Below are 26,825 nucleotides of genomic sequence, written 5' to 3'. Positions count from 1 at the left end.
GCTATATAAGCATTTCCCCAGGGACCAGGCATTAGGAAGACTTGCATTTAGAAAGACCTGCAACGGTAGCTGCTCTGGCCAGCAGTAGCTCTTGGAGGGTCCTTGTCTCTAAAAAGGGCTCCCAGGAGACACTGGAGGAAAAGACGTGCCACCCCAGTGATTCCTGAAACAAGGACGGTCTTTTCTCCTTCCTCTCTGCCTGTCTTCTCACCTCAACTGCTGAGAAACAGTCACACCTCTTCGTGCTGCAGTAGAGGTATATTTTCCACAGGTTGCTGTCCTGCATCAACCTCTTCATAGCACAAGTAGAGAGATGACACATGGACAGCAGAGACATGGAAAAGGATATACCAGCAGTCAGTGCTGTCAGAGGGGGCTGGAACAGGGGCAAAGGTGCTACAGGGCAAGACAGTTCAGAAAGAGGAGGCACAACAAAAGGAGACAAAAAGCAAGGACTGGAGAAAGGCAGAATGAAGGGATAAATTGCCATTTAAATGTGAGGAGACACTGAGAATGTGTGGACGGCACATGCTTCTTTGAAGATGTCCCTGTCTGCAGCTGAGGCACCCACTGCTCTTCCAACAAGGCACAAATGGGACCCGGCTCCTGCCTGGCAGGTGGCAGCAGCCTCTGATGGGGATGACGAGCAGTGGGACAAATGCCAGTCCAAAGCCCTGTGCGTTCCTGAAATCCCTTCTGGGTTTGATCCCTTTCTTGTCCCATTTGGGAGTGGTGGGTCAGACATTCTTCTGCTCACCCAGACCCTGTGGTCATGCAGAAAGATGTGAGCCCCACCACTCACTGTCTTGCTGGGGTGAAACGCTGTCTCATTCTCCCCACAGAGCTTGCCAAGAGCTGCATTTGGGGTATGAGCTGAGCAGGCTGTGAAGCTCCTCTCAGTGCTCTGCGGGGCTCCTTTGTCTCAATATTCTCCATCAAAGTGCTAGGAGGACCCCTAGCCTCTCCATCACTACTGCAGGGTGCCCAGCACCCTATATCTCCACTCTGGAGCGAAAGTAGAAATCTCTGCCCCATTGCCTCTTTCCCATGGAATTCAACAGGAACCAGCCACCTGAAGGGAAAGCAAATACACCGTTTTCTGGCCATTTTCTGTGGCATTTTTCCTCCCTGCCCCACGTTGGAGGTTGGCTACAGCCAGGGCAACAAGCAGGGCAGTGTTTCTTGGCAGTGTCTATCTCCCTGTGGGACTAGAGACAAACCCTCCCCTCCCTCCAGTTCTGCCACACCTCATATGCAGAGTCCCTGCAGCTTGAGAATGACCCTTGCTGGTTGGGGGAAGATGACATGAGCTCCGCAGCATCATTGACCCTGCATCCAGTGGGCCATGGACAACTTTGTATGAAGCGATCTTGCCTCGTTCATTTTTGCTGGTTATCTGTCTGCTAGAGAGAGGGTGAGCTGCCAAACTGCCCCTGTCTGTGTCGCGAGACCCCTCCTTGTGACAACTACAACTGGGGTCTCTCATGGTGAGAGAACCCATCCCATACCACAAGACGCAAGGTTCATCAGCCACACCTTTGGTCAAGGAATCAGGGCCTCCATGCTGTTTTGCTAGGCTCTCCATTGGGCTTTGTCAGCATCCAAGAGAAAGGCACACACATTCCTCTCTCCCAAAGGGAAAAAGGCATTACGTGAAGAAGAGTATCTGAGCACATCTTTTTTGTGGACTAGGTAAGGCTGAAGAGAAGAATGTAGGAGATGATCCCTTGAGAGGTTTTTTTGAGGGAGACAAGAGGCACCTTTAAGCATCTCTGCCTGCTTGATGGCAATGGCATGCAGCCATTCCCCTCCCAGCTCTATTCAGTAAAGACTTCTCACTGGGCTCTAGCGAGGTTTTCCCTGCAGCCACCCTATGGGTTCAGAGCTTTACTTACTCCAGACAATGGCAGACATGCATGGAAATGGCCCTATGCTGTCAGCCATGTCTGCAAGGGCAGTGGCCAGCCCCACAGGTTTGCTCTGAGGGCTTTAGCTCCAGTGCTCAGCACCATCCCTTATGCTACATGTGGTGCCAGCCAGTGGTTTTGCTGGATCTTTCTAACACAAAGTTTCTGGAGAGTGAATAGCTGGCTACAGGAGTTGAAAATGTTCTTGAAATCCCTTGAAGCTGGTTCCCTGGGTCATACCCATTCATCTCTTGTATTTTCTGACTGAAGCGTCAGGTTGGCTATCGAGCAAGGAGCTGGGGCAGGAGCTAGGCTTATCTCGTTGCTAACTCAGGAGGACCTGGGAGGATGATCAGATTTTTCGTGGGTGACCTCTCATGGTTACAGGGTTGGTGTTGGTCTCTACCAGGCCTGGTGACAAAGGAAACTGAAGAAGCCAACTACCAGAGGCATCTGGGAAGGAAAGCAAGCTAGAAAATGTAAGGTGTGATGTAGACCATCCTAACCCATTGAGTGCTGAGATCCTTTATGTGTCCCAGTGCACGGGCAGCAAGAATGAGGGTGAGTGTGAGAGAGTCCTTCTTGTCAGGAGACCTCCCTTTTCTCATTGCCTTCAGGAGCAATTCAGCATGTCGGAGGCAGCAGAGCCTCCTTGATTGGCAAGATCCTACAGACACGAACATGTTTTGATAAGCCATCCCTAGGATGTGGAAGTCCTGCGAAGGTTCAAACTGGTATCCACTGTCCAGCAGCACAGTATTTTCCCTGGACCTGATGTCCTCCATCATCAGGACACCCCTGACCTCCTGCATCCCCTTTCCCACTCCTCAGACTCAGGTCTGAATGAGGATGCCCTTTTGGCAGCGTCTTGACCCCAGGGTCCTGGGCCACCTTGTTGCAGCACAGTGGGGTCCCTGTGGGACTCTGTGACAGGGACCAGGGGACTCATTTGGCACATAGAGGGGATCAGACTGTGAAGGAACAACTGTGCTAGCAGGAGGAAGCGGGGAGATCCCAGTCCTGGGGTGCACACCCACCTCCCAAAACCACCCCAGACCCCTTCCAGCATCCCACTGCCTCAACCCCCCCCGGGGCTGAATCCTCCAACACCATCTTCAGGGCAGCCACGCTCCAAGAGCAGCCCAACACTGGTGGCTCTTATGAAGAAGCCGGCACCATGGGAAAACAGGGAACATGCTGGCGGCCGAGGTGGGGTGGGGGGCTGCCTGCGTCCCCTCCCCGCCATCCCCGACCGACCGTATTCTGGCTCTGAGGAGTGCTTGGCTCCACCTTCCGCCCTTCCCTCCCCCGGTGCTAAGCAGCAAAGCCAGCTAGAGACATCCAGCCGGGGTATTAGTAAAAACCAAGCCTCCCTCTAGGAATGGCACTCGCCTGAGAGCCTCCCTGCACCGTGCGCCCCGACGCCGCTGGGGCTGGGAGGGAGAACAGGGGGGCTATTGGAATAAAAATCACAGCCCTCACAGGATCTGCCCAGCACACCAGCCAGCAATGTAAGTTTTCCTATCTGAGCTTGCTCACACGCACACACACGTTTGCTCGCGCTTATTCCCCCTACTTTGTCTTACTTTTTTCGATTTCCCCAGTGAGGGTCCATGTCACCCTCTGAAACCGGAGGAATAGCAGCCCTTGCTCTGCGTTGGCTCTTTTTCACCTAAGCCAGAAGCGTGCTTTTCTATCACTTCTTTTTTTCTTTTTTTTATTTTTTCTTTTCTTTTTTTTTTAATTTCTGGATGGTGGGGATAGAGAGGCCTTTATTTTAGGGTGTTTCTTTCTCCAAGGGGGGGGAACTGCTGCATGGCAGCCGGGACTTTTAGAGGTGACTGCAGACAGAAGGAGAGAGGAGTGTGTGGGGCAGGCAACGCAAAGCCTTGGCTTGTCTCAAAGTTAAACTTGGTTTGTGTCTGTATATATATATATATATATATATATATATATATATATATGAGTGTGAATATGTATATGCATACATACACAAAGACAGGCATGTGTGGGGGTGCAATGTAGATGTATTTTAAGACTTTGCTTTATGAGCTGCAAGAGGAGGATGAGGGATGGGGTGTCCCTGCAGAGGCACTTTCCCGCAGCCGGGATCAGGGTCTCCGGGTGCCGAACAAGGGCCCGGGCCAGTTCCCTGCCTGGTGGTGCTGCCTGCTCAGCTCCCCCTATAGTTGGGATACAGGTTCCTTCTGGTTTATCGATACGGTGCTGGCGCTCCCTCTCCCATGCCTCCCCCCAGGCACCGCACTAGCATTTCACCACAGTCTTTGAAAGAAAGGGGCACTTCCCCACACAAGTTTTGTGGCTGTCCCCCACATCCTGCTCCCCGTGGGGAGCTGTGCCCAGGCAAGATGGTCCATGTCTCTCTCCTTTCAGGTCCCCAACCCCCCTTATCCTTCTTGCCTCAGGCCTCTCCACACGTCAGCTCCAGATGATTGCAGAGATAAGGAGAAATATCCCAATTAATCAGGGGCCCCGATCCATCCCCACCCCCATCGATCACGGGGTTTGCGGTGTGCACAGCAATTGCTTTGCTTGCGCTTTTATGGAGCAGCTCCTGTCTCGTGGTTAGCTCTTCAGAAACCTTGGAGTCCCTTTACAGATTTAGTGGTTGCTTCTCCTTTTCTCTCTTTTCCCTCCCTCTTTCCTTTCTTTCTTTTGTTTTTGTCTTCCTTCCTCCCCTCCCCAGTCAGAAGAAGGACACCAAGGAGGAAGAGAGAAAGGGCTCAAGAGCAACGATGGCTGATGACCAAGACCTTTCGGAGGTGGAGATGAGCCCAGTGGGCTCTGAAGACCACCACTGCCTCTCGCCAGGACCCTCCATGACATCAGACAACTCCCCGCACCTCACTGGCTCCGGGAACGGGGAGATGGGGAAGGTCAAGAAGGAACAGCAAGACTCGGAGGCGGACGATGACAAGTTCCCGGTGTGCATCCGTGAGGCAGTCAGCCAGGTGCTGAGCGGCTATGACTGGACCCTGGTACCCATGCCCGTCCGGGTCAATGGAAGTAACAAGAGCAAACCCCACGTCAAGCGGCCCATGAACGCCTTCATGGTCTGGGCACAGGCTGCCCGGAGGAAACTGGCTGACCAGTACCCGCACCTTCACAACGCCGAGCTCAGTAAGACCTTGGGGAAGCTCTGGAGGTAAGAATGGGCAGGCGGAGGGGGAGGGCTGAGGTCCGGAGGTGTCCCGGAGAGGACTGTGCAGTCACGCAGAAGGATGGAGACTTAGCGGGATGTAAGGGGTGTCCTTGAGGGAACTTTCTTCCCTATGGGGAGCCCCCTCACAGAAGGCACAGTTGGTGACTGGGGCAAGAGTAGTGGTTGGATGTAGTGAAGGCTTCCTCAGCAGAGCTCAAGTACATCCTGGGCAGCAGCCCTTTCCACATGTTTCCCACTAACTTCCCCTGTTGTTCCTGACCAGGACACTTTTGTCCTGGTCCTCTCCTGCCTGACTGCTGGGGGAGATCTTGTTTTCTCGGCTCACCCTCTCTATTGGGCCAAGTTGTGCACTAGCAAGAACTGGGCTGAGCCTCATCCAACTTAACTCACTAGTGGCTGCCTCAAGCCCATTTAAACTTGGGTCCCAATGCCAACAGGGGTTATTTTCCATGCAGTGCCCCAGAACAAGCAGGAAAACAGGTTATGACCGAGAAGGAAGATCAGGGGAAGGGAGCCAAGTGGTCAGAGCCCTGCACCCATCCTTCCCAGGATGGTCCCAGTTTTGGCAGGCCATGCAGGTACAGCGAGATGGACAAGGAGAGACCCTGCTAGAAAGGGGAGGCTGAAGCTTAGCAGAAAGGAAGAGACCTGCAACAGTCCCAGCCTTCGCAGGCTCTTTTGTGACATGCTGGCTCAAACCAGCCCCATCTCCATTTGCACTCAGAGAGATGCCTTCCCTTCTCGCCGGCATGCACATGCTCATCCCTCCGGCCCCACCAGTTTGTTGTGCCCATTTTCATTTTGGCTTCGTGCAGATACCCGGGTCCTTTAGGTACCCTCCCCAACCTGCTCCTCCTTCCTCTGGCAGACAGACGAGCTGCCCCAATTGATAGCAGCCGGCCCGTGGGTGTGCAGAGAGCCGTTGTGCCCAAGCCAAGCGTGTCAGGCTGGCCATGACACTTGTTTCCCATCTGATGGTCTCTGCCGATAACCCCACTGACCTGTTATAAACACTTTCTGCGACAAGTCCCCGGCACTGTCATTCCCCTTGCCTTGCATCAACCAATGCAAACCAAGGCTCACGAAAACAGGCCCTCTCATTCCCTCTCCTGCCCTGACGGAATTTTGTGGAGGAAGCCCTCAACCTTAGGTGGGCCAAGAGACATTTTTTCAAGCAGAAGCAAAACACAGCCCGTCCAGCAGCTGATGCTGAGGTCTTCTCCTGGCTTCAAACCTCCTTGCTCGCAAGGAGCCAAGCCGTTGGGCATTAGCTTCTCCCTCTGCTACATCAGTACATTTGCTGAGACCCATCAGTATCTAGTGTTATCCCAGCAAAGGGATTTCTTTGGGAAGTCAAAGGCAGGGCATGATTGTGGATGTTTCATCTGATACTCTTTTCTGCTTTGTTTCCCGCTGCCTTCTCTTTCTTTCACCACGGCACTTGCTCCTGCCTGGGGCTCTGTTGCCAGCCTCTGGACTGTGAAGCTGTGCTGGAAGGGAGGGGGGTGTGTGTGTGTGAACCTACCTTTTTTATTCCCAAAGTGTTATTTCAAGGTATCATTCCTTTATTGCAAAATATTCCCAGATTTTTGAGCAACGGCCTCCCTCCAGACACTGCATTTCCCTTGAAAATATAGCAGAGCAGTGAAACCCTCCCATAGATACCGCATTCAGAGCACAGGGAGACACAGACCCTGGCCCGTGACTGCATTCATGCACGCGACTGCCCCCCTGCTCCCAGGGCACGGCTCCCGCCACTGGCCGCACGGGACTTGGAGCCAGGGGACACTGCTGCTGAACAATGGTCAAGGTCCCGGGGTGTTTCTTAAGGCACTGTGCGTCCAGGCAGCGTGGGTCAGGCAGAGAAGCTTGCAGGATCAGGCCTGGGGTTGTTGTGTACTGCTGGTTTTGCCCCTGGTTGCTTTTCTTGAACACGTCTGCTTTCCTGAGTGTCCCTAGTGCAGGCTGCGGCTCTCCGAGCTGTGTCAGCCCCTATGGCAACTGTACAGCAGAGTAAGATGGGTTATGGGTGCAGTCAGTGTCTGGCCTGGGTAGGATAACATGCGTGTGTCTTTCTGTGAGGGGAAAACATCAGCCCACAAAACTCCAGCGGAGATGCCCCACAGGTTACCAGGGTAGCAGACCCCAGTCTTGCCTTCCAGTCACGATATGGTTGGGTATTCCTCCATTGAGGTTGCCACTGGCCTCATCTACACTGTCCCCAAGGTATGGCTCCTATGTGTTGGTACAACTGTGAGCAGCTGGGTTTTGCTCTGGACAGCTTAGTCTCGAACATTTGACAAAGGGCCCTACAAAGGGCCCTGGCTGTTCACGTATCTCCACCCTTACAAGGTGTCCCCCCAAACCCTACAGCCTACATTGCTAGCTGCTTTGGAAAATGTGGGTGACTTGTATTTCTGCATGGGCTGCGCTGAGCTTATACAGATAAAGGGCACATTAGGCAGAGAGACGAGCACGGAGGCTGCCTGCAGACCACCATTAAACCGATCATGTCCCCAGCCATCAGCGCTGGGTGGGGACTGCAGAGACTGGGAAATCTTCTTGAAAGGCAGCTAGCAGATTGAGCGATAACCCTGGCGCCGTCTCACGTGCTCCTCTGCAAAATGGGCTGCAATGGCCCGGGCTTTATTTTTAAGCCCAGCATTTGCTCCAGCTCTGTGCCACTGCCATGTCCTCCATGGAGACCCCAGCACTCATTGGGAAGGGCTTCAGGACATGACCTGATGGTCACACTACTCACCTGGCACCAAGTGCGGTGCCGGAGGGCTTATGGACCCATCCACCTCCCCTAGTTCTGTACCTGCTTAGGGTGTGTGAGGGGTGCGGTTGACAAACTAATGTACCAAAAAAGAAGAAGGGAGCATTTCTGTGCCTGACAGTCATGAAATCTCACCCTGGCTGCTTTCCTTCCCCATGGCTGGACAGGGAGCAGCTCTCAAATGGAGGCTGGCTGCTGAAAATGTCGGCATGACTCTCAGCCAAAATGCCAGCCAGCACCACCTCTGGGGCCGAAAACAAGTGAGGCATGGGAAGAAGGGGAGGAAGGCTCGGTTGGAAGGAGCTAAGGGACCCGATGGAGGGATCTTTCCATGAGGGGTGGCAGCACCCAGGGAATAGGGTCATGCCCACAAAATCCGGGGCCGTGGATGTGTAGGAGAGGCTGCCCGGCTGCTTTCTGCTCCCAGCCAGCCCTTGCCTTGCATCAGCCCCAATGCCCAACCCCATCACGGCACTGACTCATCGGCAGCTGAGTCCCAGCACAGGGTCAGGCCTCTGGCCGCTGAGCCAGTTGCCTGGCATGCAGCATGGGGCGATGCCAGGCGGCAGAAGGGGAGGCTGCAAGAGGCGGGCAGAAAGATTTTAGCCCTTCTTTCTCCTCCTGGAGCAGGGTGCTGGATGCTTGCCCCTCTCCCCTTGGCTTGGGGGTGAGCATTTGGTGTTGGGGAGGGTGGCGAGGGCTCGGTTAAGCCCCATGAAGGGCTTTGCTCTGTGATCCATAACTTTCCCTGCCTGTACGAGATTCCTTTGCATTATGGCCTGGGGAGCGTGGGGGGCAGGAGGGGGAGGGCAGGAAGCAAGTGAAATCCAAATCCCCCCAAATCTCCTGGCCTTTGCCTGCTCGCACCAGTTTCACTTTGCTAAAGCCGATTTGAGCTCTGATCCCAGCAGGAGGGAGGAGGGAGCAGGCAGCCTTGGAAAGGAGAAGGCGAAGACACGGGGAGTGGACTTACCACTGTCCTGCTGGTGGCACTGCCCGTGGGCTGCTGTTGAGGGGAGAGGAGGTGAGGCGCTCAGACATAGCTCAGAGGGCAGGGATCTGCATAGCCTCGAGCAGCTTTGGTTCTTGCCATCCATGAGACGGCTCTGAGGGCTGAGCTTCAGTCTCCGTGGGAGGCTCTTCTCTGAGCTCACCGTGCGGTCAGCCCTGCAGATCAAAGCTGTCTGTGCAGCCTACAGCCCTCTCGCTCTGAGAGGTGCCCACATCGAAAGAGACCTTTAATTCCCAGCCACAGCATCTCATTAGCTTTAGCACCATCTGGGCTGGGAACGCAGGGATGCTGGAGCCTGCCTGCCTTGTAGTGAAGTGTGCTGGGTTGCAAGGCTGCAAGTTTTGCCTCTATTCTCCATCTCCTGTGGAGATGGAACGTTCTGCAAGGATGAAGGTTTTGTCAAGGCAAGGTCACCTCCCAGACCACGATGCCTAAAAGGGTCAGCCATGATGTCCCTTTGGACCCCTTGGAGGGCTGTCTGGAGCAGTGCAGTCTGAGGGATTAGAGCCCTCCAGGACGTATGAGCGTGGTGCATGGTGGCAGGAGGGAGACAGGAAAGCTGGTGTTAGATTCATGGTGGCTCAATTGCTTTAATCTCTGGGATTAAGACAGTGGAGGAATGTGGTGTACGGCCGCGACCTGCTCAGGCTGCCTGGAGTGAACCCAGGTCAGCACCGTAACGGGCTCCAGCCCATGCCACACACCTTCTGGCTGCTGGCTGAGGGGATGCCCAAGGAGCAGGGGGAAAGGGGGTGGCTTTAGGAACCAACCTGTTACTTGCTGGCAACCCCTTTGATCCCCTGCCAGATTTATCTGTGTGCTCCTTGAGCCATGTCTCCTCTTTGTCTTCATTTTTTTCAGGCCAGTTCAGGCCTTTGTATCTTCCTCCGTGTCTACAGCTTAACAGAATCGGTCACATTTCAGTGCTAAGTGCTTTGGGGGGTACCAAGGTGCTGGCACAGCCGCATCCCCAGGTAGTTCTTTTCTTAGGGAGGAAAAGGCATGGACATCTCATAAATGGAATATTTTTTTCCGTTTGGGAGCCCTGCCGTTTCTAATGACTGTTGGAGTTGCAAGTCACAGGAAGACTGGTCCCTTCTGAGAGCACTGGTTTCTGGTTGGAAGCAGGATGACCTTGAGTCACAAAAATATTTGAGGGGAAAAAATCATAAACCAAAAGAGAAGTCCTTCCAGCCAAAATGCTGCTAAAGGCTTGAGCAACGAGGTTGATCTCATCTTCAAGTGCTCTGAGCCATCCCGCCCGCACATTTCACCATTTCCTTGGAGAGCCTATCTTAACTGAAGCAGTCCATGATCTGACAGGAATGCAGAGAAGGTGCTTACATTTCTGCAGTGCCTTTCATCCAGAGACCAAAGCTCATCTATTTCTACAAGGCTAGCAACATAGCAGCTAAATTTTTTACAACTGCTTGGCTAAGTTCAAAAAGGGCTGGTCCTTTGTGCTTCAGCCTTTTGCATTATCCATGTCTAAAGCGAACAGGAGCTCCAGGAGTAGCATAATACACCATTTTCACCCCTTCAAAATTTTCTTTAATTCCTTTCTAGGATATTGCAAGATGCTTAAAGGCCCAGCAAGCTCTATGCAGCAACATGGGTACTGTGGAGCCAATACCAATGGATGCCATTTGTGCTCAGTAGAGCCTCAAATTTGGAGCAGAGCCTATGGAAGGGCAGGAGGTTAAACTGGAATAAAAAAAGTCTGGGCAAGAGCAAGAGACATGTGGGAGGCAGCACTACAGGTAGCAAGGGTGTGCCACACTGCCTTAGTCTGAAGGATGATCCCAACTGTCCCTAATTTGCCCAAAGTCTTTGAAAGCAGCTTGTCCAGCCTTATTTTACACAGTTACGAAAGGCTGCGCTTTGCCTTTGGACCATGTATGAGAAGGTGTTGAACTTACTGAGGTAAGAAGCATCATGCAGCTGGGGAAGGGGGACCCAGCTCTGGCACCAGCAGCGTCAGGGGTGAATAATTAACAAAGAGGGGGAAAACACTGCTGTCTCCACTGAAACACTTCCAAGCTCTCCCTGGTGTTGTGGGAAATATCCTCAATGGAGCAACACCCTGACATCTGGATTTACATGCTGTGTCCCATGATGCTGTATATAGGTTTTTGGGGTTTTTTCTGACATACCTGCCCTTTTCCTTTTTCCTTTTCCTTTTCCTTTTCCTTTTCCTTTTCCTTTTCCTTTTCCTTTTCCTTTTCCTTTTCCTTTTCCTTTTCCTTTTCCTTTTTTTCCTTTTCCTTTGCCTTTTCCTTTGCCTTTTCCCTTTTCCTTTTCCTTTTCCTTTCCTTTTCCTTCTCCTTCTCCTTCTCCTTCTCCTTCTCCTTCTCCTTCTCCTTCTCCTTCTCCTTCTCCTTCTCCTTCTCCTTCTCCTTCTCCTTCTCCTTCTCCTTCTCCTTCTCCTTCTCCTTCTCCTTCTCCTTCTCCTTCTCCTTCTCCTTCTCCTTCTCCCTCTCCCTCTCCCTCTCCCTCTCCTCTCCTCTCCTCTCCTCTCCTCTCCTCTCCTCTCCTCTCCTCTCCTCTCCTCTCCTCTCCTCTCCTCTCCTCTCCTCTCCTCCCCTCCCCTCCCTTGGCCCCTGCAGACTGTTGAACGAAAGTGACAAGCGGCCCTTCATTGAAGAGGCGGAGCGGCTGAGGATGCAGCACAAGAAGGACCATCCCGATTACAAGTACCAGCCCCGTCGGCGGAAAAATGGCAAGGCCACACAGGGTGAGGGCGAAGGCCAGGTGGAGGGGGAGGCTGGCGGGGCTGCTGCCATCCAGGCCCACTACAAGAACGCCCACCTGGATCACAGGCATCCCGGCGAAGGATCGCCCATGTCCGATGGTCATCCAGAACACTCCTCAGGTAAGTCCCGCCTCTCTACTGACAGGTTACAGCCAACTCGAAGGCTCAAAAAATACAAGTCATTACAGTGAAAGCCTTAGCAATGTGGCTCACACCTTGCTCATGACCCAGAAAACTCTGCTGGAGTCAGCAGTATAGGCATGTGCCTGAGTTCCACAGGTGCTTGCATTCCTCTGGTCAGGCAAGATTTCATTGCACCTTCCCTCTTTTTCCACAGATTCATATGAAAATGTTTGGGTTTGGCTGGCTATTTCTCTCTCCCTCCACTGAAGTCTCCAGCCAGACAGTTGCTGGCATACTGGGAGGAGCAGAGCTGGGCTGTGTATAAAGCCAGGCATAAAGCGGTAACTCACCTCTTCTCTCTTTTTCCTCCTCAAAATGTTTTTCACATTGCAGGTCAGAGCCACGGGCCCCCCACACCTCCTACCACTCCTAAGACCGAGCTGCAGGCAGGCAAAGCCGACTCCAAACGAGAAGGGCGTTCCCTGGGGGAAGGGGGGAAGCCACACATTGACTTTGGCAATGTGGACATCGGGGAGATCAGCCATGAAGTGATGTCCAACATGGAGACCTTTGATGTCAATGAATTCGACCAATACCTGCCCCCCAACGGACACGCCGGCCACCCAGGCCATGTTGGGGGCTACGCAGCAGCGGCGGCTGCTGGCTATGGCCTCGGGAGCGCCCTGGCTGCAGCCAGCGGACACTCTGCCTGGATCTCCAAGCAGCATGGAGTCTCCTTGTCCACTGCCACCTCATCAGTGGTGGACTCCAAGGCCCAGGTGAAAACGGAGGGGTCTGCCCCTGGAGGTCATTACACCGACCAGCCCTCCACCTCCCAGATAGCTTACACGTCCCTGAGTCTGCCCCACTACGGTTCGGCCTTTCCCTCCATCTCCAGGCCACAGTTTGACTACCCGGACCACCAGCCCTCGGGACCCTACTACAGCCATTCCACCCAAGCCTCTGGCCTCTACTCTGCCTTCTCCTATATGGGACCTTCCCAACGTCCCCTTTACACTGCCATCTCTGACCCTGCACCTTCTGTGCCACAGTCCCATAGCCCCACACATTGGGAACAGCCTGTGTATACGACTCTCTCCAGACCGTAGGGAATGGGGAACGGTGACCGAAGCAGCGACGGAAAGGCTCCAAAGAATCCGCACAGGCAGAAGAGCCTCCGAACTCCGAGGTCACTCAGTGCCATGCAGCCACCAGAACCCACTGAGTATACAGAAGTGCCTTTCTTGACCCCGGCTATCGCTGGCTCACCCGCCTAGAGGAAGGTTTTTCGTCCTTTCGCCCTTTACCAATTTCACGCAGGCCACGCCACTGGCTTGCAACACCTTATTGGCCTTCTAGATGAGGAGGATTCTAGACATGGAGTGACTGGTCTGTGGTGGGTTTCGTTGTGCACCCCCTGGACTGTATGATGAGAGAGACTGTCCTTTTCTTTCCCTCCCCAAACTGCTCCAGGGATTTCCAACAGGCCACAATGGCCAACACTTTGTCACCTGCTGCAGGTGAAGGGTGGTTGCTCAGCCTTGGTGAACATGTAAGGGGAGGAGCAGTAGGGAAGACGGCACAGCCGGCTTCCTTGCGATCAGCGTCGTGCAGCAGTCCTGACTAAGATTCACACATGTATGAATCTTGAATCCCGTTGGAAGACCAACCTATGCTTGCTTCCTTGCTGATTTCCACAGCTGTATCCTAGCTTTTCTCCCCACCTCTTCTCTCCATCCTGTCTCTGTTCAGTCCCACACTCTTTCCTGCATGGAGATTTTATGGTTTGCCTGAACACCTTGTAGGACTCAGGAATCGCATTGTCAGTCTTAAGTGTTACTCATATCACAGCCTGTGTGCGCATGCATGTTCACGTATAGAGGTGCAGGAGAGGTGGGGAAGGACCAGTGAATCATTATGGTGCTGTGGGTGAATCCTCCTTTCTTACAATTACTCTATATTCATTTATGTCTGGCATTTCTGGCATCTCAGTCTCCTAGTCTCTTCAGTCTCTCAAACAACCTCTGAGCAAACTTGGTCCTTGCTCTTCCACGTCTGACTGTGCCTGCCTGAAACGAAGAGGCACCAAGAAAGCTACTATGCACTTGCCAACATGCTGAGTTGATTCCAATACTCTCTTTGAAGCCCCACTCGAAACTCAAGGCTGATGGGGTGTTCAGCCCTGCTTGTTTGTTCATCATGTCTTCCAGTCAGTCAACACCTCCCTCCTACCTACACTGAGGATGGAAAGATACTCCTACAGCTTTAAGCAAGGCAGATACACACCTGATCTTGGACGAGTGTAAAGAAAAGAAGCCTATTTAGGTGCAAAGGAATGTGTTTTCTGCTTTGGGTTTCAAACTGGAAGCAACCAGTTCTTGCAGTCAGATCAACTTCCTTTTTTCAGCCCAACACCTGAGGACAGTCCACTTACTTCTCCTTTGTCACCTCCAGGACTTGGGTGGTTTGTCATGCCAGGGAGTGAAACTGGCACGAAAGCTGCTGCAGGAAAAGATGACTCCTGGCAATTGATCGCAGAGACATGTCATGGAACCTTCCAATGGATATTCCAGTCCAGAAAGATAAAATCCTTCGACCAAATGTGGACTGTAATTGGTGCCGCTGTATCCCTCTGCTGATATGACTGTCAGATGCCTTTCCTGCCTCCCTTAGCTATGGATGACTTATCCTTGTGGTGTCTGAAAAGATCATGTAGAATGTTTGCTCCTTGTACGCATGTAACCTCTTCCAGCCCTGTCCCCTTATTTATGCAAGTAGCACCTTCCTCCCCCACCTCCCTTTCCCCAGTCTCTATGCTGTCTTAGCACCATTAACTCTGCATTAAACATATGGAATAATAAACTTAAAAGTTTCATTTTCATGTGTCTGGGGTTTTTTGACCTCTTTCCTGCAAGTCTGTTTTTATCCCCAGTAAGTGTATGATGAGTCACACCATCGCCACATGGATCCTGTGCACAGCCTCCCTCTGCCTGTCATGAAGAGGACACAGGCAGAACTCTGCCTGTCTTACCAGACTCCTTTCACAGAGATGAAATTCATCTTCTGTTCACACCCCAGCTCCAGTCATTTCTTCAGTGAGAAATGTATTAACACTGATTTCTGTTCTTCAGCTAAGATTCAGCACATGCAATTAAAAAGAACACTGGTTTGCATGTGCTTCACCCCAAAATTTCTTAGTGTGATTGTTACTGCTCTCCAGAATAACAGCATGAGGTTTCTTGTCTTGGTTCCTCATCATCAGGTGGCAGATGACGTACTTTCAAAAAAAAAACCAAAAAAATCCCCATATAAACAAACTCGGGTATTTTGGAAGCAATCATTAGTTTCTCTGTAGAAACTCAACCCCCCCAGCCTCTTGCCTTCTACAGGCAAGAACCTAAATACAAACACTCACAGACAGAGAGTATCTTCAAGAATAGATGTACACACCTTCTTACTTGTTAAAGAAGACATCCTGGGTGTAGTCAGATCCTGGGAGGCTATCTGAAGATGTCTGGAAAGAAATTGTACAGCAGATATCGGTCTGCTTAAGAACATCTCTCAAGGCCAATGGTAGCAAGGTAGGATCCCAATTAACACAGAGACTCCACAACAACCATAAATTGATTCCAAAGGGTTTCAATGCTGACGCATGAGATCGATCCAGTGAGTTTGTGTCCACTAAACACTTTGTGGGTGAGTAGAGCAAGCAGGATGTCTAGGAACTGTGGAACAGGTTCAAAGCTTTTTAAAACTTACAGGACTATTTGGATGAAGTCCTGTACAGGTCCAAGAGCGTCAGCAACAGGATGGCTTAATGGATCTAACAATGGTGGTGCCAGCTAAAAACCTCCATGCAAAATAGTGACCACTCACTGGAGAGGAGGAGAAATCTCTGCCCCAAATTACAGGCTGTGGGAAGAGTCCAGAAGGGAACTGTTGGACTGCTGAGCAAGTCAGGAGCACGTGTGGGGAAGAAAGGAAGCCATGGTGGAGTTAAGTGTAGGAGAGCTGAGCACAGAGGTGGGAGAGAGGAGGCACATCGTGTGGATGAACAGAGGAGTGGGAAAAGAAAGTTCTTAACCAAAATTCAAAAAGCAAATTAAGAAAGCAAGTGGGCTCTGCCTCAACCATTCTCTAGTGGAAGGGGATGCTTCCTCTCATCTAGGAGGGTCCTAACAACTAAGACAGGACTGAGAATGCTCCTGGTAACAGAGGGGTTAACCAGTCCTCCTGCAGCCTAGCAGGAGCTGGCCCGGCATCCTTCCCTATCCCTTTAATCGTATCTGATACAGATGCAAGGCTGGGGAGGGGAGGCGGTGGGGAACAAAGAAGCCATTTAAAAAAAAAAAAAAAAGGGACAAGAAAACGACCCCCGCGATCCATGGCGGACGCCAAAACGATTGCACAAAGGCATCATTTCAGGGCTGAAATTTCACCGCACCAACGTGATTAAAGGATTCCACGGGTGGGGGGAGAAGGCTGAAGGCCACAGTGCTGCAAATTAACCTTTTCTTGGTAAGGACGGCCTAGACCAGGAAGCGTTTGTGTTCCTTGCAGTCGACCCCCTTCCCACACCTGCAAGCGTCTCAACATTCCCTTTGACCTGTCATTTTGCCCAGGGACTGACTCATTCAGCTTTTGGTCTCCAAAACCAATCCCTCCTGTGCACACTAACAGAGGAAGGATAGACGGATGCTTTTACAGGGAGCGGTAGGAGAATGACATTCATGGTTGGTTATATGAGCTGAATTCCCAGGCAGGTGGATATAAATTCCCGTTGGGACATGGATGCTCATGTGCAGGCACCGACCACACACACAGCATGGAGAACACACACTTTATATACATGCACAAGCCTTAACACAAACCAGTTGGAAATATTCTTTCTGGAACCAGTATAAAAAGAAAAATGAAGGTAAAATAGAAACCACAGATGAGGTGCACCTTCCCTCTTATTAAAAAAAGAAAACAAAAATTCCAAGAGCACTTTTTAATACGACAATTGAGACTTGGTGTGTTCTGCCTAAAAGCTCTGATCTTCCTCCTGCAGAGCATGAACCTTGGGGCACACAGATCAAGAAATGAAAACTAGGTAGTGGCTGGTTGAAAGCCCTTGCAGATTGTGATGCATCCACCCAACTCTCGACTTGAGCATGTAAACTCCCCGCATGTCAGAGGCGAGAGCGGAGGTGCGCGAAGGGGACAAATGACTGACCTTTCATCACGCTACAGATTAAAGGAACTCTAGGATTTAATTACTGCTGTGCCACCATTAAGAACCACCATGACTACATACAACTGACATGGCTGGAGAACACCCACGCATCAGTTCCACCACCTGTCAGAGAACGGCTGTACGAGGAGCAAGCGCGGCAACAACCCACAACTGCCGAGCTGGTGGGACTGCGAGCGGCGACTGCGCTTCCGGCTGGGGCAGTGCCACTGAAAGGGGATCCCCGCTTCTGATAAGCGGCGGGAGCAGGGAAACAATAGGTGATTTGATGAGAGCTGCTCTACGATACTCCTGAGAAGCCCCACAGCCAGCCCGGGCCAGAGAGGAAATTGGGGGTTTCCACAGCAACCTGCTCAGGGCACAAAGACCCAACTGTCTAGGGGGAAGCAATGGAGGTGTCTCAGCACTCTTGTTTTAAGAAGGGACAGGGGCAGAGGGCTGGAGTCTTTCTGAAGCCAAAGTACCTGCAAGAGCACTTCTGTACAGCAGGAGTTTAACTGGCTACCAGTCCTATAACCAGGGAGGAGCAGTGCTGGAGGAGGAGGAAGTTGTTACTGCAGTCTTTAGCCCAGCTAAAAGGTAGGGCTTTCGCAGGTGAAAAAAAAAAGCTGCAGGAAAAGCATGGCACTTGGCTCCCTGAGCGTATTAATAGAGCCCATGAGACAGAAAGAAAGAATAATGACCAAGCTGGTAGAGTAGTAAGAACGGCTTCTCCTGGGCACGTAGGACTGAGGAAAGAGACGGTGGGAGAGGAAAAAAAACCAAACCCACACACATTTAATTTAAAATGGGGAGGTTTATAATTTATTTACACAAATATAAACAAAAATAGAAACATCTCTGCAGAAGGAAAGAACCAAAACAACGGCTGGAGGCTGATCAGTCTGTGATAATTAACTCATCCACACCCCAGTCTTCATAGCTCCCGTCCGGTAGGTAACGACGGATGATTATGGGGATCTTGCGTGCTCTGGAGGGAGAACAGAGAGGTGAACAGAAATGCTTCGCTATACCACTTCAGCAGGCAATGGGAACTGAGGCGCTCAGCGGCTTCAGTAAGCTCATCAGATTTAACCGAGAGATCTGTGTGGCACCAGAGATTTGGTACTACAGAGGGAAGTCCCACTAACCTTCTCTCTTTTGTAGGCACAAAGCACTGAACACCCTTAGACTCAAAACAACCGAAGACCTACAGGTCAGCCCTCTGTTGCTGCTGCAGGGATTGAGCCCAGTGATCCGAACCCACTATGAGACAACACCAAGCATCTAACACAGATATAGGATGGGGGGAGAAATCAAGGGATTTCAAGAACAGATCCACTTTTTGTTTGATGGAAGACTTTTCCTCACAGGACACTACAGAAGTGGCAGAATTCTGAGAACCTTCACGACAAACCGATATTTACAGAATATTTTGCACCCTGAGAGCATCAGCTACGTTTTAAGAAGAATACATAAAATAGGGACTAGTCACGTACCAAAACCTGGTACAGCTGGGGTGGAACACAGCATCTGCTAACAGTGCTTCCAATTAGAAAGCAAGAAAATGCTGAACACAATTTAACTTGTTGGAAGCAGATTTAAGTCATCAGAACGTAATCAGACAGTCTGGAACCTAACCAGGGCATCAGGTTTCAACCGTATCAGACTTGAAAAGTAATACTTCTTCTTTAATGATCACATTCAGGGCCCTCATTTTTCCAGTAGCAAAGTAGCTCCCTCATGCCAAGAATTACAACTGAGTTTTGGCACAGAACAGGATGCCACCACACTTTGTCACACCCTGACTTACTTTCTGGGGCTCGTGCTCAGACGGTGACGAGAAGCCACTCAGACTGAGCCCGGAGATCGGACTGGAATGTGACCCAAGGAGCTTTTGGCAACGATAAAGGGAGTGCAACAGATACAAAATCTGCAAGAGCAACTGCAAGGCACTGAGAAACTGGGGGAGCAGAGGGACAATTCAGTTTTGAGAACAGGGGCTTAATCAGTAACGGAGTCCAGTTGCTCTGCTTGAAGGACACCTGCATGCGAGCGAGGTCATCGACCATGCAAACTGTGAGCCAGCAGGGAGCTCTGCTGTGGAAAGGTGGGCCTGTAAGTGGTCATCCAGCAGCTGCCTCTGCTACGGTCAGAAAGGATTTGTTGATCTTTCTGTAAGCAGGTGACGTGCCTCCCCACAAGCACAATAAGACAGGCATGCAAGGGTGCCGGGAGAGATGATTTTTCACAGGGTCTCCACACCACCAGCCTGACCCTTATTTTGTTGGGGTTTTTTTTGCCAGTGCTTCATTTGAACACAGGTCTATTCAGATGGCTGCTTCAAATCAATTCCATTTAGGGAATTAAACTGATTTTAGAAAGATGAGGACCTTGGGTTCTCATCATAGAAATAAAAACCACTTGGACTCCGAAGTAAAAGAGGTCAGAGCACCCCTAATCATCAGTACTTTGCACGAGCAACTAGCACAGGAGAAGTCCCAAGGTGAAAAAGGGGAAGGCAACTGTAGTGCTCACTGTTAGGTTGAATTTGAATCAGCTGCTAAGTGTCAGGATGAGGAGAGGACTGCTGGCTTTAGGGAAATCTCACCGCCAAAGTCTGGGACTTACTTGAGTTCTTTCATGGCAATCAGCAAGGGGTCTGTCTCTCCTTCCAACTCCACCATCACAGGGGCACACATCCTGGGACAGAACACCAACAATCATTCAAGTGAACCCACAGAGAGGGAAGAGGGACAGCTAAGCACGTGCCTACCTGGACACCGGCCAGTAAAGTAGGAGAGTGGGATGCCACCTTGGCAAGTCTGATTTGCTCTCTCATGCACTTCAGGAAGAAAATTCCCCCAAGAGGTTACAGACTCAGCTCTTACTTGAATGTTCTTTGTGCCCCAACCCTCAGCCTCTGCTGACCAGCTCAAGGTGCTCAAGGGCTGGTTAGATCTACACCCTTCCAGTCACCTTCTGCTGTACTTAAAGGTGAGGAAAAGAGCAATTCTAAAATTAATCCACTGAAGAGAGTGGAAACACTGTAACATGAGCATGCGTCCTACAATTCCAGCACATCTCTTACATTCCAATTTGCTCACACCTTCCAGTCTTTGTCTGAGGGGGGAGCAAGGGGCTGGATTTACACACACTCTAACCTTATCTAGGAAGAAAATTAAGCATTTTGTAGAAGGTTGTAACACCAGAGCAAACACGGGTGATGATATCCGCCCATCAGACAGCGGCAGCAGCAAAGGAAGTTCACGTTATGTGTGGATAAGGCCACTGGGGGCTGCTGCTGGCCTAGGTTCAGCACTGAAGGCAGAATACATAGGCAAAGCAGAACCAGGCGCCAGAGTGTTGTGGATTAAAGGCCTGGCACAGGCCCATCTCATCTTCCCCATTTTTCTGGCCTTCCACCAGTTGAAAGACTGTGCACAAAACAGCTTCACAGAGTGACAACTGCAAAGAAAGCGATGATTAAGGAAAGATCTGATCACCACCTATGAGCTGCTAAACCACGCAGAGAAGAGGCATCGTTCTGGAGGTGGATATAACCAAGATGAAACTCAGATCTATGCTTTCAGAAAAACCTTGCCACAGCCTAATAATCTTGCTCATAAGGCAGCTTTTAAAAAAGAACAAAACTTTTTGATATGTATTACTAAAACAAGTCTAGACAGAAAAAAATGAATGAAGTTCAGCAGCCAGCCTTAACAGAACTTAATAGAGAACTTAAATGTTAATATCTACTATAAATGAGGCCTTACTATTCCAAATATTTAAAAAAAAAACAAAACCAAAACCCAAAACTATCAGCTTGCCGCAATGCAACTACACTTAAAACAGATTTCAGGTTGGTTACTCCATTCCCAATTCCTACAGCCCTGCGGTAAAGATGTTCTGGAGCATCTGTCCCTCCAACATTGGCTTTTGAAGACTATTTCTGACAAACCAGTGGGGAGAAAGCAGGCTTTCCAGCTCACACTGGCTCCCTTATGAAAGACAGAAGCCAGGATCCGATTGTCACATTCCTTACTCATTTTGCCTGTGACCTAGGAAAGTCCACTGCAGCTGCCGAATGTCCCCCTCTCAAGGCAGAAGTACCTCAGTCTCAACCCAGAAGAGATACAGAGACTTCACATGCAACCAAGAGCCCCACGGTCCTGTGCTTCAGCGCTGACCGAGACGGTGATCTGCAGGCTCAGCAGTCATGTAAGGGATTACACGAGATCCAGGAGTTTTTAAGGAAGCAGGAAAGTAGCTTGCACTGGAAGGGGAGGGGAAGCTGTGGCAACGCTCACGATACGGAGCAAAATACTCACGCAATCTGGAGGGCGCGAGTACCCAGGACTCTGGCTCGCTCGTATTTGGTCATGTAGGGGGTAGTGATCCGCTTCTGGTTCGCCTGCTGCCGCTCTCCCGAGGGGAGGATTTCCACGTTCTCCTGTCCCTCCTGGGGAAAGCAGAGCCGGGCTCCAGCTCAGCTGCGCCCACCACCGAGGCCCCACCGAGCTGCGAGAGCCCTTGAGGCCTCCCCAGCCCCAGCGACCGCCTGGCCGGGCCGCCACCCACCTCCTCCGCGTTCTCCAGGTCCTCCAGGCCCTCATCCTCCTCCACATCGTCGAAGTCGTCCCCGTCAAAGCTGCGGGAGAGACACCCACGTCGCACACCGGGCCGGGCCGCCCCCGCCACGGGCTCCCACCGGCCCGGCCCCCCGGGGCGCCATACTCCTACTCCTACGCCTACGCCACCGCCTCCCCCTCCTCCCTTCCCACCCCAGGCCGACCCCGCTCTCACTTGTCCTCGTTGTCAGACATGTTGCTTCCCCGCCTCCTTCCTGCCCGGCGGAAGTAGGAACCACTTCCGGGTGCTCGCCATGGCGCTACCGGAAGTGCCGCGGCGGCGCCGTTGCCTGGGCGACGCGACGCCGCGCTGCCCCCCCCCCCCCCCCGCGCCTCCGTTCCCTCCCGAGGCGCCGCTCGTCCCTATGGACACGTGGGAGCGCCGCGGCGTGACGCCAGCGACCGCGCCGGCCGGGCCCGGCGGGAGCTCGGCGCGGGGAGGCGGCGGCGGTCGCGCTGCCGCGGCCGCCCGGTACAGCCCGGGGACCCGGGAGCTGCTGAGAGGTAACGGCGGAGCGGGGCCGGGGCCGGGCCCGGCCTCCCCGTACCCCGCGCACCGCCGGGATCGGGCCGGTCGGCGGCCGCTGCAGGGAGGAGCCCCCCCCCCCCCCTCGCCGGTCCCCGTGAGGTGAAGTGTCCCGGGCGGGAGCGGGGGAACCGGGCGGGCCCGGCGCTGGTGGCGCGGCCCCGGCTCGAGTCTTCTAAACCTGCAGCATCTTCCCCTTTGAGTTGGGGTTGTGAGGGGGGGTCGCCCCGGGGCGGGTTCCCCAGCCCGTCCCAGCTGCCGGAGGGGAGGCGCGGAGCCCCCCGGGGCTGCCGACTTCACCCCTACGTCATGTTTTTCAGGGATGATGGAGGAGTCGAAGCTGACGCGTTTCCAGAGGCGATACCTGATGGACTGCGTGAAACGTGAGTGCCGGCCCTCTCCTCTCCCACCCGCTGCTGCGCCCTGGCGAAGAGCTTTCGCTGCTCTCCTTGAGGCAGGGGCACTTGCCCACCGCCCGCTTGGACGGGCAAGTGCCTTGAAACAGCACACGGGGACGTACGGGGCGAGGTGTCTGTCCCCAAGGGTCATCCGGGGAACACACGACGCAACGGCGTGACTTGAACCACAGTCCATCTCACGTCAGCGCATACCGACACCCGGGGTGAGACATTGGTGGCACCCGGGGTCTTCACTGGTGGTGCTACAGCAGATCAACAGGCAGGTCTTCTGCTGGCGGTAGCCCAGGGCCATCCACCCCGGCTCCTCTCTGCCTGCCTGACCCCGATTTTCGGTTTGTTCTCCAGGAGGAGATGCCCTGCCCCTCCAGTGCCACCCCACATCCAGCAAAGAGCCAGCGCCTGCAGCGCCTGCTTTCTCCCCACCAGTTTGTCAGCCACGTTTGTCAGCTAAACCGCACCTCCGACCCGCCAAGGTCTGCCAGGCAGGAGATGCCTACACCCGAGAGAAATTCAAGCCACGGGCAAGGCGTAAGTCGGCAAGCATCGCTCATGAATAAATAAATTATGCCGCCCGGTCCCTCTCTTCCCCTTCCTGCGTTCTCAGCAGCAGCCTAATTGCTCTTCGTCCTCCCGCTTGCTGTCTTCAATGATGCTTTAAAAATGGATCTCTGAGGGAACATCTACTGTCAGTGCTCACTGCTAGCTGGCTAGGGGGGTGACAGGTGATGGGGACTCGCACAGTCCTTGCGTAAGAAGGGAGTGCTATGTCATTTTTTAGCTTGTAGATGTGAATCGGACCTCTGATGTCAGGTCGGTTGTCTCTGTACGCCTGCGCGGTGCTTGTGCAGTTTGGTCTGGGGACGGGCTGTCGTTAACATAACGCTTCCTCTGGCATCGTGAGCAGGAAAGCAGTGTGGCCAGGCTCCTACCTGAGGAGACAGGCTGGTAATAATATTTTTCCCCTTGGCATTCACAGGAGATTTGGAAAAGGAGAAGCAAAGGCTCCAAAACATCTTGGCAACAGGGAAGGATGTGGTGGAGCAGAAGGTGAAGCAGATGCTGGTTCAAACAAAGGAAGAGGAGACACCTGAGCCTGACCGCTTTGAAGAATGTACGTCTTTACGTACCCTGGAGGAAGGCAGGCAGAAAGCCTGGGGAGCCGGCTCCCTCCGAGGGCTGGGGTAGCAGGCCGTGTTGCCAGTAACCTGAAGCCCATTGCGGAAGGAGGCACAAAGCCCAGTTTCCAAGAGAAAAGGCTTTCTGCTGTGACGCTGTGATTCTGCCGTCCTCGCAGTGCTTGTACTGCAGGGGTTTGCTGGCAGATTCAGGCTCCTTTGGGCTGCCTGCACAAAAGGAGCTCTGCTGGCAGGGGAGCACCCTCGGGACACGCAGGGTGACCTGGTAGGAAGCTCAGGTACTGCCGGCCCTCTTTTCAGCCAGTGTAACTCAACATAGGCTCGGGCGCTTGCCAGCCCGACCGTGGTTTCGGCTCTGTTCTCTTTTGCTCCAAAATCAGAGCAGTTACGCAAGCAAAGCTTGAATGTCGGGAAGAATTTTAAGCAGTGATGGACTTTGGCCTGCAAAGTATTTTGGGATGGCAAAACCTTGCCTAATACTTCTCCGTGCTTGAATCTTCAATGTGTGTGTGCGCACCCCAGCCCGCCCTTTGCTAGCCAGGGCAGCACAAAGATGGCCAACGCTAGACTTGTGTGTACAGGAGGGCTGCTTTGGTCCCTGCTTCAGGGAAGCCAGTGTGGCTGGCTTCACAGATGCTTTGTAGCCTCTAAAGCTTGTCAGAAGCTGAGTGTTGTCCTTGACACGTCTGAAATGTCCATGTCCTTTGCGCTGTGGTGAGATTTGGACCAGCTGGCTGCAGGTCTGTGCTGCAAAGCGGCAGGTAACATTCTGCGCCTGTGCGGGTCCCGGGAGCAGAGATGGTTGTGGTCACTGGGTGATGCAAGTCAACTACTTAACCTCAATGGCTTTAAGCAGGTTCTGTCTCCATCCACAGACTGGTTAAACTGCCCACAAGCAGAGAGCGGTCTGTACCAAGAAAACTACAAAGTTCCTGTTCCTGCCAGATGGGGAGCAGTAAGAAGATGAGCAAGGGGCACATTTCACATTGATTTTGGTGACATGCACAAGATGAGTGTTAGAGCAGACATCACCCTTCCCCTGGCAGGACCACTGTTGAAGCAGAGCTGGGAAACTGGGGCTTCTAATCTAGACAGAAACATGTTTTCTTGCTTTTCAGCTGAATCCTGTTTCCACAGTGTTTTCTTTTATCTATTAGTGGTGAATGAAGTTCAGGAGAGGAGGGAATTCCTGGCAGAGATGGAAGCTCTAGGACAGGGCAAGAAGTACCAAAGGATTGTCCTGACTGAAATCTCACAGGTACGCAAGTGTCCTGGCAGCATTGGTCACACAGAACATGGAGGGAATCCCGAGTATCAGAGACCTTAAAGCAGAGTCTCCTCCAATACCTGAGCGAGGGAGGGGGCAGAGAACTGAGTGTTTCCATTCATGGCACAGGACAGGCGTGAATTTGGGGAATGGGGGGGACAGAGGTTTTCAGCCTTTCTTTCCATCTCTGCATGGAACTTAATCAGGGAAATAGAACTTTTGTTCTTGGTGTTGGCAAAAGAAGAAAACAAAAGCTGCTGGCTTCCTCCCTGCTCAGCCCTTCCCCTTTGTGCTTTGCAGAAAATGCGTGAGATGGAGATCATGGACAAGAAGAGAAGTGAGGAAATGAGAGAGATCATGATGAAAGACTTCCCTGGTGGGAACAAATGCAATCCCCATGACTAGGCCAAGGGAAAAACACAAGTGCAATTTGTTCCTACCTCTTCTTCCCAGACTCTCGGCCTCGGAGTCTGAAGGGCTCGAAAAGGGGGCAGCACCACTGCTTGCCTAAAGCCAGAAGGCAGGAGCAACTTGTACATAACTGGTGACAGAAGAAAGCTGTTGTAAAATCCTACCCACGCACTGGATGCCTTCTTGCTCAATATTAAAGAGATGAAAACGCAGCAGCAGCAGCTACCAGAACGACAAAGCAGAGCCTCCTTCTGCCTATGCAATGGCTCAGAGTACAGCAATCCACTGACAAAAATGTCACCCCTTTCCATCCACCCAGATGGTGGTTTCTTACGGCAGCACGATGCTGACGTGTGTGTTGCCACCTCCAGCTACGACCCGCTCCCGCCCCCGTGACTCTGGGAAGACAGCGGGGAGGAAGGTGCTGCCGCGTGGCCTTCGGCAAACGCGAGCCTCCGGCGTTGCTGCAGGTCGGCGCGATTGCGTGCATCAGCAAACTCCTCGGGGGCAGCTGAAGTGGGCAGGCGCTCGGGAACACAGCTGCGCTGAGGAGGGAGGGGGGCTCTTTGCTGCGGGCTTGCTGTGGTTTTGGGGTTCCTGAAAGCACGGTACGCAGAATAGCCACCGGCTTCCCACAGAGCCTGGAAATGTCTGTTTGCTCACCTCATGCATAACCCCCACCTCCCTCCTCCAGCAGGCTGAAGCATGATGTCCTGCTATTCTTGCATAAATCCCAGCATAAAGTCTGCCTCCCAGTTTCCGTAAGGTCCCATCGTCTGCTTCTTAGCAATACCCTTAGCCACCCCCCAAAGCCAGGCAGCGTGCCCTGTCCCTGGGACAGAGCGAGTGCACAAAGGAATCCGAAACCTAAGCTGTAACTGATTTTTAAATCCAATGTTTCTTTTATTTTGGTTCAGGTGAATGGAAGTCACGGAGTTAGTACAGTATAATTTACAAATCAAGAGTTCTGACCGGGCATGGGGCCAAGGGGTGTCAGGCTGCAGCGATCCCGATGGCCTTTGGCAACAGTGACATGACAGCAGGCTCTAAAGCGGATTTGTTTCTCCTTGGAGAAAAGTTGTGCTTTGGGATCTCCCCTCCCCTAGCGCTGCCCCTCAGCGGCCTGCTGGGGTATGGCAAGAGTGAGATGGCATCACCAGCGCGGGGCTGAGCTTGCCACCTCCCAGCCATGGGGGGCCACGCTGGGATTGAGGAGGGGCTCAGGTCCCTCAGGTTTTGGGAAACCAGGATCCCTTTCCAGAATGCTACGCCAGCCACCTTGCAAGGCACTGCTCCAAGAGTGTTTTGGCTAAAGCCTGTGGCGTTTTTGCAAGGGACTGCAGCAGTTTGCTCGGGGCTGGTTATGTCTAATTTACTAACGAGAAGGCATGACGAACAGCTGACCAACCAAACACCCATGAAACTCTTAATTCAGACCAATCCAACAATTCAATAAATAACTC

General features: G+C 52.5%; 3 protein-coding genes across 4 annotated transcripts; 2 read left to right on the top strand and 1 right to left on the bottom strand.

The window, feature by feature from the left end:
• Positions 1 to 4,663: 4,663 nt before the first annotated feature.
• On the top strand, positions 4,664 to 12,866 carry SOX10 (SRY-box transcription factor 10). Of its 2 annotated transcripts, none has more exons than XM_009956094.2 (3): positions 4,664 to 5,073; positions 11,489 to 11,754; positions 12,151 to 12,866. In XM_009956094.2, exons 1-3 carry the CDS (start codon positions 4,664 to 4,666, stop codon positions 12,864 to 12,866), a joined length of 1,392 nt encoding a protein of 463 aa, XP_009954396.1. The 2 variants fall into 2 exon arrangements, with proteins under 2 accessions (XP_009954396.1, XP_086325132.1); XM_086469006.1 differs by having other exon boundaries at positions 12,145 to 12,866.
• A 4,909-nt stretch (positions 12,867 to 17,775) lies between these two features.
• On the bottom strand, positions 17,776 to 21,837 carry POLR2F (RNA polymerase II, I and III subunit F). The gene is made up of 5 exons (XM_086468996.1): positions 21,779 to 21,837; positions 21,554 to 21,623; positions 21,304 to 21,434; positions 19,604 to 19,675; positions 17,776 to 17,963 (listed from the first exon to the last, which is right to left on the bottom strand). The coding sequence occupies exons 1-5, from the start codon at positions 21,796 to 21,798 to the stop codon at positions 17,873 to 17,875; spliced, it is 384 nt and encodes a 127-aa protein (XP_086325122.1). The 5' UTR covers positions 21,799 to 21,837; the 3' UTR covers positions 17,776 to 17,872.
• Positions 21,838 to 21,857: 20 nt separating this feature from the next.
• Positions 21,858 to 25,391, top strand: C1H22orf23 (chromosome 1 C22orf23 homolog). Its single transcript, XM_086461687.1, has 6 exons — positions 21,858 to 22,107; positions 22,450 to 22,512; positions 22,894 to 23,076; positions 23,525 to 23,659; positions 24,842 to 24,942; positions 25,252 to 25,391. Exons 1-6 carry the CDS (start codon positions 21,858 to 21,860, stop codon positions 25,354 to 25,356), a joined length of 837 nt encoding a protein of 278 aa, XP_086317813.1. The 3' UTR covers positions 25,357 to 25,391.
• Positions 25,392 to 26,825: the final 1,434 nt, after the last annotated feature.

The sequence above is a fragment of the Leptosomus discolor genome, chromosome 1 (genome assembly GCF_034619465.1).
Source record: "Leptosomus discolor isolate bLepDis1 chromosome 1, bLepDis1.hap2, whole genome shotgun sequence".
NCBI classification, from domain to species: domain Eukaryota; kingdom Metazoa; phylum Chordata; class Aves; order Leptosomiformes; family Leptosomidae; genus Leptosomus; species Leptosomus discolor.
Note: the sequence above shows the minus strand (reverse complement) of the source record. Positions and strands in the feature narration are given on the sequence as shown.

What these genes read in the sequence shown, in the direction of transcription:
- SOX10 (XM_086469006.1), top strand. Translation starts at nt 4,664, where the DNA reads ATGGCTGATGACCAAGACCTTTCGGAGGTGGAGATGAGCCCAGTGGGC. An exon ending in ACCTTGGGGAAGCTCTGGAG is followed by an intron (nt 5,074 to 11,488) that starts GTAAGAATGGGC and finishes TGGCCCCTGCAG; the next exon opens with ACTGTTGAACGAAAGTGACA. An exon ending in TCATCCAGAACACTCCTCAG is followed by an intron (nt 11,755 to 12,144) that starts GTAAGTCCCGCC and finishes ATGTTTTTCACA; the next exon opens with TTGCAGGTCAGAGCCACGGG.
- POLR2F (XM_086468996.1), bottom strand. Translation starts at nt 21,798, where the DNA reads ATGTCTGACAACGAGGACAA. An exon ending in ATGTCTGACAACGAGGACAA is followed by an intron (nt 21,624 to 21,778) that starts GTGAGAGCGGGG and finishes TCTCTCCCGCAG; the next exon opens with CTTTGACGGGGACGACTTCG. An exon ending in ACCTGGAGAACGCGGAGGAG is followed by an intron (nt 21,435 to 21,553) that starts GTGGGTGGCGGC and finishes TGCTTTCCCCAG; the next exon opens with GAGGGACAGGAGAACGTGGA.
- C1H22orf23 (XM_086461687.1), top strand. Translation starts at nt 21,858, where the DNA reads ATGGCGCTACCGGAAGTGCCGCGGCGGCGCCGTTGCCTGGGCGACGCG. An exon ending in CCTGATGGACTGCGTGAAAC is followed by an intron (nt 22,513 to 22,893) that starts GTGAGTGCCGGC and finishes TTTGTTCTCCAG; the next exon opens with GAGGAGATGCCCTGCCCCTC. An exon ending in GCCTGACCGCTTTGAAGAAT is followed by an intron (nt 23,660 to 24,841) that starts GTACGTCTTTAC and finishes TTTATCTATTAG; the next exon opens with TGGTGAATGAAGTTCAGGAG.